The 12,881-nt window shown below is 42.5% G+C and overlaps 1 protein-coding gene across 1 annotated transcript in view; it reads right to left on the reverse strand.

The window, feature by feature from the left end:
- Rgs22 (regulator of G protein signaling 22) overlaps positions 1 to 12,881 on the reverse strand; it is a 137,807-nt gene that overhangs the window by 102,499 nt on the left and 22,427 nt on the right. The window contains 4 exon segments of the mRNA XM_052747618.1: positions 147 to 276; positions 4,819 to 4,987; positions 5,656 to 5,741; positions 8,744 to 8,965. Of these exon segments, the coding sequence (XP_052603578.1) occupies positions 147 to 276; positions 4,819 to 4,987; positions 5,656 to 5,741; positions 8,744 to 8,965 (607 nt within the window).

Below are 12,881 nucleotides of genomic sequence, written 5' to 3' on the forward strand. Positions count from 1 at the left end.
ACAAACAATAACAAAAGCCAAACTAAACAACAACAACAAACAAAACCCACAAGGAAGTGAAAGGCAGGCAGGGACTGTGTGGTGAGTTTTTCCTCCGCGGCTCCTGAACTCAGACAACCGCTCTGAAGGGCCTGGTCTTCGCTTACCCGACACGGAAGAAATAGCTGGGGGCGCAGTTTTGTGGTGGGGTTTACAGCAGGGTAACGAAAAGGTCGTTACTGTTTTCTGACTTTCCTTTGCTAGTGTAAACCAGTCTTTGGTTTGAGTATAGGAGGCCTAGGAAGAAAGAGAGACATTAGTTTAACACAACCTTAACAGTATTCTGCCAATAAAAACTCTAAAAAAAACCTTTATAATTCAATCTATGGAATATAATGTGTGAGGGAAATATTTCATTAAAAGACGATTGTACTAAAATTCAGTAGACAGGAGATTGGAGGCTGGAGAGGTGGCTTTGCAGTGTAGAGCACTTGCTGTTCTTACAGAGACCCAAGTTCATTCCTAGCACACAGAGTGATCAGAGCCCCCGCCACTCCAACTCCACGGCAAACATGCACACAGACAAACATGCACACGAATAAAAAAATATTAAAGGGAGAATGCGAAGGAAATAAATTTCAGTTCTTTTTTTTATTATTATAATGGTGACCACAGGGAAAAACCTGTGCCTGCCGCCCACCACACTCCTCTGTCCTCACGTCCACCACACTCCTCTCTGTCCTGACGTCCACCACACTCCTCTCTGTCCTGACGTCCACCACACTCCTCTCTGTCCTGCCGTCCACCACACTCCTCTGTCCTGACGTCCACCACACTCCTCTGTCCTGATGTCCACACTCCTCTGTCCTGACGTCCACACTCCTCTGTCCTGACGTCCACCACATTCCTCTCTGTCCTGACGTCCACCACACTCCTCTCTGTCCTGCCGTCCACCACACTCCTCTGTCCTGCCGCCCACCACACTCCTCTGTCCTGATGTCCACACTCCTCTGTCCTGACGTCCACACTCCTCTGTCCTGACGTCCACCACATTCCTCTGTCCTGACGTCCACACACTGTCCTGACGTCCACCACACTCCTCTGTCCTGACGTCCACACACTCCTCTGTCCTGACGTCCACCACACTCCTCTGTCCTGACGTCCACCACACTCCTCTGTCCTGACGTCCACCACACTCCTCTGTCCTGACATCCACCACACTCCTCTGTTGTGACGTCCACCACACTCCTCTGTCCTGACACCCACCACACTCCTCTCTGTCCTGACGTCCACCACACTCATCTGTCCTGACGTCCACACACTCCTCTGTCCTGACGTCCACCACACTCCTCTGTCCTGACGTCCACCACACTCCTCTGTCCTGACGTCCACCACACTCCTCTGTCCTGACATCCACCACACTCCTCTCTGTCCTGACGTCCACCACACTCCTCTGTCCTGACGTCCACCACACTCCTCTGTCCTGACGTCCACCACACTCCTCTCTGTCCCCAGTATTACCAGTGTCTTCAGTGTTCTGCCTGACTCTATGTGTCAGAAGCTCTCTATACACTGTCTCTACTCAGCCACCTCTGTGTCTCAGGCCAGACTTCAACAACTTTGCTTGGGCTATGGTCACATAAGTGACTCCTGACTCTTCTTGCATCCAGGTAGGCCTTCAGGCTCTTCTTTAATCACCCACAAAAGCTCCCTGAAGTAGAAATTTCTCTGTTGTTCGAGGGGAAAGGAGTCTAAACGTAAAAACACAAGGGAGATTGCTTTGTGCATCTTCAAGCCAACCGAGTCAATCTTCTTTGTGCACCTTCAAGCCAACCGAGTCCATCTTTGAGCTGCCTGTTTACTAGGAGTTAGGAGGACCACAGCATGTGAGGTCCCAACTCTAGCTGAGGAGCTACTGACAGTGGCTACTGGGAGGGGTTATTTTTCTTTGAGGGTATAGCCACTAGTATGCTGTTCATGATCCAATAAATAACCCCATACTCATGCACATGCAAGGAACCATAATTAAATGCTCAATGGCTGCTCTTCTTATAAAACACAAGGATGTGGGAGGAAGACAGCTGAGGGAAGACCCTTCTGTATGCTGTGAATGTGTTGCTTTCACTGGTTGATAATAAAAAGCTGACTTGACCTATAGCCAGGCAGAATAAGACTGGGCAGGAAAGCCAAAATCTAGGAGATACTGGGAGAAGGGCAGAGTTGGGGGAGATGCAAGCCAGTTGCCCAAGGAGCAGGATGCCAAAAGACCAGTAAGCCATGGGCCATGTGGCAATGCATAGATTAATGGAAATAGGTTAATTTAAATGTAAGAGCTAGTTAGTAATAAGCCTGAGACATCAGCCAAACATTTATAATTAATATAAGCCTTTATGTGATTATTTGGGAAGCAGCTGCAGGATGAGGCAGGACAGAGAAAAGTCTCTGATTACAGGGGACTTGTTAGAGGGGGTCTAGAGGGAGGGGGGATAGCACAAAAGTCCTGAAGAGTCCAGTGCAGCTCTGTCGTCTCATTCATTCATTCATTTATTGTCTTGAGTTTTGTGAAACAGTAGATCTCTATGTATTGCTCTAGATGGTCTCAGACTTACTAAATAGCCCAGGCTGGTCTTACACTTCAGCATCCCAAGTAGTAGAATACAAGTGTGCTACTACACCTAGCGTATATCCAAGTCATTTATTATTAATAGTTATAAATCCATTCAACGTTAACTTGGGCCATGACTCTATTTCCATTTGTTAAAAGGGAGGAAGAAGTGAGCAGTCTAATTTTTCCACTTGGTGCTGTTAAGAAATGGACCCATTGTTTGTGTGTAGATGACACAAGTGGAGACTCAGAGAAATATCACAAATGATCACTAACAGCAGTTTCCACCTACAGCCTGGTTTAAATAATCTGAGTATACAAAGAAATTTAAATTCTCAAACTTCAAAAGCTGTGACAGATAATTTGCAATTGAGGTTGTAAGAAAGAGAATGGCGTCTCAGAGACAGCAAGGATACTGCAGCCTGGATTCTCACTGTCTACATGGTAGTTGTTCCCTTGCCAGAGGGACCTCCCCTTTGAGGTTTATTGACTCTATCAACAAACATTTCATGGCACCTCTGACATTTCTATAATATATAAGAGAAAAAATACTGAGGATAAGTATAACAGAAAAGAAATTGAGTCTTTAACACATCATCAAGCATTATTCAGCAGAGAAAGGGAGGTAGCATACTTCTCTTAACACCTCGTAAATATTGCTGGATAGGAATGCCCAGACTACAAGAGTGACTAGGTGTGATATAATAAAATGAAAAATATGCATTCAAATAACATAGATCTATCTACTGTAGTACAAAAGGCATAGGTGACTTCTTCCCATCTGTTGTTTGTTTGTTTGTTTGTTTGTTTGTTTGTTTGTTTAGACAGAGTTTCTCTATGTAGCCTTGACTTGTCCTGGATCTCCCTCTGTAGACCAGGCTGACCTTTAACTCATCGAGATCCACCTGTCCCTGCCTCCCGAGTGCTGGGATTAAAGACATGAGCCACCACCACCCAGCTCCATCTGATTTCTCTAACTGTGGGTCTAGAACACTCTGTTGATAAAAATTGAAGCCTAACTCTAGTTTAGCAGAAAAAAAATGGCCACAACTGATTGGCAATGTCTGACACAGACAAAGAATAAAAGAATAGCGCATGTGGGCCACATGCTTGACAGTCCAGATTTCATATAGATTCGTGTATCCTGGGTATATTGCAAGAGGAAAGAGTTGGTGATTGGAGGCAAAAAATAAAATAAAATATAAATTCTCACTATAGTATAGACAATCTAAAAGGACAGTTGATTCTAGGTCACATCTATTTAAATCACTCACAAAGACTCCACACTTAAGCAATAACAGAAAAGGAATCTGTCTGATAACAGTTAAAAAGTGATGCATTTCTATAACCAAGTATCATCTAGACAATGCTCAGCATCTTTACTGAATTGCTACAATAACAAATTCAGAATATACTCTGTAGTGGGTTGCTGGGGATGTCTTTCTGTATGCTGTGAATTTATGTTCCTCTGATTTGGTTGATAAAATGCTGATTGACCAGTAGCCAGGCAGGAAGTATAGTATAGGCAGGATAAGCAGAGAAGAGAATTCTGGGAACAGGAAGGCTGAGTTAGGAGTTGCCAGCCAGACACAGAGGAAGCAAGATGTGAAGGCAGAACTGAGAAAAGCGGCTGCAGGACTGGCGGGTGAGAGAGATTTGTCCTGACCACGGGCCAGGTGGGGCACAGGAAAACTTCAGCTACAGTGGGTGGCTCTTCCATCTTTGACCTGGAAGTACTACCCCCATTGAGGTTTCCAGTAACTGTCACGCCTACAAGGTGGGGCCAAGCAGGGAGCCCTTTAGAGCTGAGATCAGGATGTGCTGGCTTTCTTGGTTCCTGGATCCTAGATGCTAGATGTAGACAGAGCAGAGTTCTCCAGAGAACACTGCTGGACTGCACTTCACCTCTCCCGGATCCTGTAACCTAGCCCTTTACTTGTAAGTTACCCCCCAAAATAAACCTCCTTTTTAACTACATGGAGTTGCCTTAATACTTCCACCAATAATAGTCTCTATGCCCTTGCTTCCTCGTGATATGGAACATGTATCTCAATCCCCTTTGCTGCTTTGAATCCACAAAGTGCTTCTATTTGCATTTGTGTTTCCGCACATCCAAGGAGTCAGCATACACCCATAAGGAACCGGACTCTGCTTGGGGGTGGGGCTTTAAATCCACTTCTCGAGCTGAAACAAAAGGTTTTGTTGGTGCTGAGTCATAAAAACCCTCATCTTACCTGGCCGAGAGAAACGTAGAACTTTTTCATAATCATGAGATGGTCCTCTTCAATGGTAGGAGGAGGTGGAGTGGGCAGCTTTCTCAGGATCCAGGGGGAAAAGTTTGTGCCTACTATGAAATTCATGCCTGAGTTGCTCCATGTTGCTTGTGAGATCAACTTGGCCAGTCTGTATTGTAGAAATCACAAACTAACAAAGGCTTACTCGTGGAAATATTCTCTTTTCATTTGTATTTTATTTAAAATTATTATTCTAAGCAAAGGTAAAATTTTAGTAAAATTTCAGTAAAAAGTTTCCATGTTTACACTTTAAAAGGGAGTCCTCAGCCCCACACAGACTTTCTGTATTTTTAAAACGTTTTTAAAGATTCATTTACTTTTATATTTGCCTGCCTGTTTGAATATGTAGCACATGCATGCCTGGTACCCATGGAGTTCACGAGAGGGCATCCAATTCCCTGGAACTGAAGTCACGGTTGGTTGTAAACCACCATGTGGGTGCTGGGAATCAAACCCATGTCCTCTGCAAGAGCAAGTGCTCTTAACTGCTGAGACTTCTCTCTTGTCCCCCACATTCTGTTTTTAATGTCACACTAACATTCCCTTTGTGTTTACATAAACACCACTATGGATGACAGGTAGTTTTTAAAGTAAATGATCAAAGAGTTAAAACTGTGAAATTTCTTTAGAAAGGCTGTGTGATTTTTGCCAGTGTTTTAATTACTCCTACTCTATAGCAGATAGGGTCCAAACTCAAATCAATATCATAAAAAATAACTTTATATGAAGCAAACAGCTATTTTAAAAAAAACACATAGGCAGATGGCAGCATGATACCTGTATTCAAAGTAGCAATCACTCTCCAGAAATGCCGGAAGTCTTTTTCTTTTGATCCACTTAATACCTTGTTCACGGTTGAGACACTATTAAGAGAATGTGAAGAGAAAGTCATCTTTGGGTTCCCATTGCAACCGTTTGCACAGTGCTTGCCTAGAATGCATGAAGGTATGGGACCAATCCCCAGCACAGGCATGTGCATGGTGGTGAATCACTGTAATCACAGGCATGTGCATGGTGGTGAATCACTGTAATCACAGGCATGTGCATGGTGGTGAATCATTCTGATCACAGGCATGTGCATGGTGGTGAATCATTCTAATCACAGGCATGTGCATGGTGGTGAATCATTCTAATCACAGGCATGTGCATGGTGGTGAATCATTCTAATCACAGGCATGTGCATGGTGGTGAATCGTATTCACAGGCATGTGCATGGTGGTGAATCATTGTAATCACAGGCATGTGCATGGTAGTGCATTGCTGTATTCACAAGCATGTGCATGGTGTGAATCACTGTAGTCATAGGCATGTGCATGGTGGTGCAAGCCTATAGTCCAGCACAGGAGGATCAGAAGTTCACGACTATGCTATTTCTTCTTTACTTTGGGTCTCAGTTAACTTTTCTGTTTCTTGTTTCCCACGGTAGTAGATAGATCCCTGACAGCGATGCTTGGTATTTTTATTTTCTATTACATATTTCCTATTACTTAATTGTACAAATTTCCTTCTACTGACTAATTTAGCTACATCCCAAATTGTGATAGTTTACTTTAGTTTCTTGTTTTCTTTGAGACTTATCTTTTGACTTATGGGTTATTAGAAGTACATTGCTTAATTATTTAAGTATTTGGAGATTTTTCCATATTTTTTGTTATTGACTGGTGGTTTAATTCTGGGGTGATCAATAATATATTTCATATAATTTAATATATTTTCGTTATTATAATAACTTTAATGCCAGAATAACATCTATTTTGAAAATCACTCTAAGTGTACTTTGTAAAGAACATGCCCTTTGGCTTTGTGGGGTGAGGTGTCTCTAAGCATCAACAGGTTGGCTTCATTGCCAGTGAGATACAGAATTATCCTGTCCCTGTGATCGTGTTCCTCCTGATTACCAAGAGCAATGTCTTCATCTTAAACCTCAACTAGGGTTTTGGCCATTTCCTCCTTGTTTGATTAACACTTATCATGTATTCTGAAGCACTATGGTTAGGTGCACACATATTAAAGCTGGGTGTGTTTTCTATGAATTGACATTTCATTACTGTGTGATACCCCTCTGTATCCATAGTAAAAGTCTGAAGTCTACTTTGATACTAATATAATAACCCTAGCTTTCTTTTAATTATTAAGTATATGGCATATACTCTCTTACTTTTAATATATGTATTTGATACTTAAGGTTGGTTTCTTTTAGACAGCAAATAATTGAGTCTTTTTTTTAATCCCATCTTACTCTAATATTTAATTAGGATAGGTAAGCTACATACATTTAATTAATTAGTGATGTGTTACTAATTATTGTTGCTACTAAATATTTGCAAACCTAGCTAGAAAATGCTTAGCTAATTCAATTTCTCTGATCCACCTTCAAAACAATGCTTTAATGTAATTATTATTAGCATTACAACAATAGAAATTAAAAGAAGAGAAATATATCTGAATTTAGTAGCAGGAGAATTCAAGTTGAGCTGTCTGAAGCTATGAGCAGACCTATTTTTCAGCCTACTTCTACCTTGTTCTAAAATAGCATTTTAAAATAAACCTTGTCCATGTCACTATCCACACAGCAAGTCTGAGGAGTAGTTAGTGGCGGCATATATCCACACAGCAAGTCTGAGGAGTAGTTAGTGGCAGCATGTGTCCACACAGGAAGTCTGAGGAGTAGTTAGTTAGTGGCAGCATGTGTCCACACAGCAAGTCTGAGGAGTAGTTAGTGGCAACATGTATCCACACTCAAGTCTGAGGAGTAGTTAGTGGCAGCATGTGTCCACACAGGAAGTCTGAGGAGTAGTTAGTGGCAGCATGTGTCCACACAGCAAGTCTGAGGAGTAGTTAGTGGCAACATGTATCCACACTCAAGTCTGAGGAGTAGTTAGTGGCAGCATGTATCCACACAGCAAGTCTGAGGAGTAGTTAGTGGCAGCATGTGTCCACACAGCAAGTCTGAGGAGTAGTTAGTGGCAGCATGTGTCCACACAGCAAGTCTGAGGAGTAGTTAGTGGCAGCATGTGTCCACACAGCAAGTCTGAGGAGTAGTTAGTGGCAGCATGTGTCCACACAGCAAGTCTGAGGAGTAGTTAGTGGGCACATGACCGATGGGAGAAACAGGGTTCATCATGTGACTTTTTCAAGGGACACAGCTGGTGGGTTTAGCCAGCTTTGGTTTGCTGACCTAAAGCGAATGAGACAGAAACTAGCAGCTGATAACAGAATGTAAAGCCAGGGAGGTCAGAGTCACAGGGTATCCCTGGAGGCTTCAAAGTCATCTCAGTTCCCAACTGTGAGTAGGGTTTGTTCAGAACCCCAGAAGAAATAGCTTCTTTCTACACACATTTCGAATTTAGAAACTAAACAATAAAGAATATGCATATTTATACCAGCATAAATGCACCTGATATTTTATACATTCAAGGCAAACCACATGACCATTCTTATATTGGTTGATAAAAATCAACCAAACTGCTAAACTGGCCATTCTATGTGAACAGACGACACATGCTTAAAGGACTCTCTGTGTAAGTACAGCACACTAACAAATGTGACGGCACTTCAGAAACTCAAGTCAGTTTCACCGAGTGCTCTCTTTTAAAATGATTTATTCCTATTTTCTGTGAATGAGTGTTTGCCTGAATGTATGTCTGTGCACCCTGTGCATGCCTGGTGCCACAGAGGCCAGAAGAGATCCAGTCCCTGATGCCCTGGAACTGGAGCTACAGACGGTTGAGATCCCTAGTGTAGGTGCTGGGATCAGGGTCAGGTCTGGAAGAGCAGTAAGTGCTCTTAACTACTGAGCCCTGTCTCTGGCTCACCAAATGCTTTCTTGATCTTACAAGGAAGAGACTCAATCACACCGGCTCACCATGATAGTGTAGTTGACACTAATGGCTTCATCTTCACTGGGGACGCTCTTCTGAAGAGATGTAGCATCATGTTTCCCTTTCCTTATAACATCATAGATGGGATTTCGAGGTTGCTGGTTTCGCAGAACTCTTTTCAGTTGCTTTTCCAGAAGTTGTGGTGCATTATTAATCACTTCAAAAACTCCATAGTCTACATTAAATCTAATTGCCTCTGAAAAGGTCTGTAAAATAAAGTATGAAAATTTTTTAAATTTAAAATACAGAAATTCATTGTCTCTCGGAGGACCTGACGTCATATAGTCATCATCTCAATCATTATCTCTCTTCCCTTTTAGATTTTGGAAATCCCTTGGCTAGAAGACATGGGATCCACTGAAGGCTTCCTTACCAGGAATTTATGCCATGAAAAAAGTGCCAGGGAATGCTATGTTAGAAATCCTGTTTGTGTAATCTTACCTCTGTGATTCTTTGAAACTAGAGGAAAATATATACCTGGCTTCTCTGAAGCAGCATCGCCCCCACAGGAGGGAGGAGGCGGGTTACTGGGTAAGCGTGAAGAAAAGGAAAACGAAATAATAATTCTATTGCCTTCTAGCCTCAGGAGTCATGAAAGCTGACAATTTCTCTTTCCTAAAGGGGACAATTAGCTACAATATGCTCTTCATTTAAGACTGCTTCAGCACCATTCTTCCCATCATGACAACAAAGGAAAAGAGACTGACATTCTGAGCTTCTCTTTAAAGTTCCCAACTTTAAAGACAGCCAGTTGATATACAGCTACCAGAGATCTGGAGTTTGAATTGTTGCTTGTCAGCAAATGGCTCTCCGACTTTGGGTAAAATTGTTAAAGAATTTTAGGTCCTTTATTTCCATAAGAAATAATGGTACATTGACTATATCGTCTCTAATTTTCCTTCTATAAATCTAGGATCAGGGCCCTTTTTCAGAGTATTCATTTACTTAAGGGTACCGTCAGTGAACTGGCCACTCATTCATGTAATTTACAGATGCTTAGCCAAGTGGCAGAAAGGATCAAACTCTTTCCTGTGGCTCACTAAGTGCCCCAGGAGAGTTTTGCTGTATAAATTATAGTTATAATGCAATAAGTGGCATTATAAGGGTATCTTTGTAAACTTTAAGCTAAAAGTATATATTATATATGTCATATGGTATCACATCTCAAGAGTCTAAGGTATTCAATGCATAGACAACAGACTTAAGACACACATCAGTCTACAGTATATCACCCTAGAGTTCGACTCCAACCTGACAAGTTTAACTCAGTAAGTATAAACAATCAGGAAATTACCTAGAATGTTTCTTTAATAACCACATTTTATTCATAATCTATTACATTTGTCTTCTAAATACAGGATTCAAACAGACAATCTAAATGTCAAAAATACACTTCTTGATATGGTATCCTTGTACTAAAGAGATGTACAAGTCTGTAATACCAGAGACAAGATTTATCTGGTTAAGGGAAGGAGATGGACTAAATATGTCAGAGAGTCATCACACTTACAGAGTCGGGGAAATGGAGCTCTACAACTGGAAGGGCCATTTTCGAAACATCTCCTCTACTCCTGCAGGTCTGCCGTGTACCTGTCTCCACCCATATGAGATACAGCAGCCAGATGAACACGAAGATAGGATAGATCCAAAGTAAAGGATGCTAAGTAGTTAGCTCAGTGAAGAAAGAAAAATTTCCTACTAATCAAATAAATGTTCAAACAACAGTGATGCTCTGAGCCCACATGTAGCCAATGCTTAGTACTACTAGAAAGATATAATTGACAGAAATAGCAGCAGAAGTGGTGCTGCTTGCTGGGGTCTCCCATGTCTGTGACGATCACCTTAGTGCCCCATCACCAGCACTTCTAGCTCCTGAGACAGCTGTTTAGGAGACTACCGCTGCAGTGGTAAGGGACAGCCTGGATTCAGAGCTATGGAATGACACATCTGAACCACACGAACAAGCCTGGCCGGTTCCTAGGATAGCACACGTTCTCTCTTTACTATGTGCTTCAGATTAGAAAGCTAGTGTGTGCGACCCTTTCCTACGCCGGGTACTGCGCTGAGTAGTAACCCTGAGGGTCAGTAGAGCTCCACGGTCACCAGGCTGATGTTTAATGCCTAGCTTCTTATTTTCTCTGGTATTACTAATAAAGGCACAAATGCATGAAGCAACACCACATATGGAGGTAGAATTGTCATGGAATAACTACAGGGGGAAGAGAACAGTGTAAGGCACAAAAGAGAAAGGCTTCCGGTAAACAAGGCAGAAGGACCAGATAACGGAGGGGTTTGCATCTCACTTTCAGACCAAAGGTTAATGTTCTGGGAAATAGGAAGCATGGCAACATGGTAACTATGAAGCAGCATAGATCTCTTCAGTTCCTTGGTAGCAGTCTGGAGGGGGTGTGTCTCCTTGCCAGTGCATGAGCTGGGGGCTAGACTGAGAAGAGACATCACCATACTCTGGGGAGGTGTCACTACATAGAAACTGCCATCAAAGCCATGTTTGGTGTGGTAACTATGGGCTCTCTGTGTAAAGCAAACCGGAAGCTAAGGAAGGGTAAATGGTCTCTGTGGTGTAACAGCAAGTGCCCTGATGTACTCGCTTGCTGCGGAACTCAGGAGTGATGACTAAGATGCCTTTAAAACCGGGGAATTTTAGTCAAGGCTCATGGTGAGTGCTATCACCCACCCAGAAGCCATCCTAACTTCCCGAAGTGCACAACCTAGAAAACTAAACAAATTTTTTTCCAGACTACCTATTGTACGGTTTGAAGAATGGCTTAGGTCATGCTGCTTATAGGTACTTACAAAGCCAGTTGGACTCTGAACCAAGGTAAAAGGTAAAAGATGTGCATCCGTTACAGGAGGAAAAGCTCCTAAGCAGGTTAAAATGAGGGAAGTGGTGCTGGCACGTGCCTTTAATCCCAGCACTCAGGAGTCAGAGGCAGGTGGATTCTCTGAGTTCGAGGACAGCCTGGTCTACAGAACTAGTTCCAGGACAGCCAGGACTATACAGAGAAATCCTGTGTCCAAAAAAAAAGAATGAATGAATGAATAAAAATAATAATAAAATAAAATGAGGAGAGGAACTGATCAAAAAGTAGTACAGGGCCAGAAACAGCTGAAAAAACAGAACAAGGGAGACTGAGGCAGGAGGATCCAGAGTTCAAGGCCAGGCCGGTCTATATAATGAGTGGCTAGTTAGCCAGGGCTGCATAATGAGACCCCATTTCAAACAAGCAGATGCATAAATACAGAATATTTTAAACTGTCCACAAACTGTGCACGGTATCATGTGCCTACAGTTCCCGGCATCCAGAGGGCTGAGGCAGAATTGCTTGAGCCCAGGTTCAACAGAAAACTATACCAGCCTGGACAGCACAGAGACCCTGTCTGCGCAAACCACCCAAGCCAGCCTGGATCACAGAGAATATTTTTCAAACACTCAAAAACATTTTCAATGTTTGTGCTTAAGAATGTTTAAAGGCGGGGCTGGAGAGATGGCTCAGAGGTTAAGAGCACTGCTTGCTCTTCCAAAGGTCCTGAGTTCAATTCCCAGCTACCACATGGTGGCTCACAACCACCTGTAATGAGATCTGGCGCCCTCTTCTGGCCTGCAAAGATACATGCAGACGGAACACTGTGTACATAATAAATAAATAAATCTTTAAAAAAAAAAATGTTTAAAGGCAAGCACAGTACACGCCTCTAGCCCTAGAATGTGGGAAGCTGAGGCAGGAGGAGCAGGAGTCCCAGGTCATCTTAGGCTACATAGTGAGTTCAAGTCCACCCTGGGATACAACTAGAGCCAGTCTAAAAAATACAGAACGAGATCACCTACGGCTTAACCATCTCTGCCAAGGGTAATGTTTTTCTGCTCGAAAGCTATGTGCTAGATTTGATCTCAGAGGTCCTTAATAGCAGTATGGCTCCAAAATGATAAACTGTCGAATAACAAATTCAATTGCTTCTTTCTCTGAAGGAACAAGTATATAAAAATTCATTATTTTCCTATGATAAAGTCAACAAAACATTCACTTACATTAAAATCCACATAAATGCAAATGCCAGTGGGGAAGTATGTCCACAAAGATGGGGTGCAATGCTAGGGTATTA

The sequence above is a fragment of the Peromyscus californicus genome, unplaced genomic scaffold (genome assembly GCF_007827085.1).
Source record: "Peromyscus californicus insignis strain IS unplaced genomic scaffold, ASM782708v3 Scaffold_20__1_contigs__length_68692818, whole genome shotgun sequence".
Classification (NCBI taxonomy): domain Eukaryota; kingdom Metazoa; phylum Chordata; class Mammalia; order Rodentia; family Cricetidae; genus Peromyscus; species Peromyscus californicus.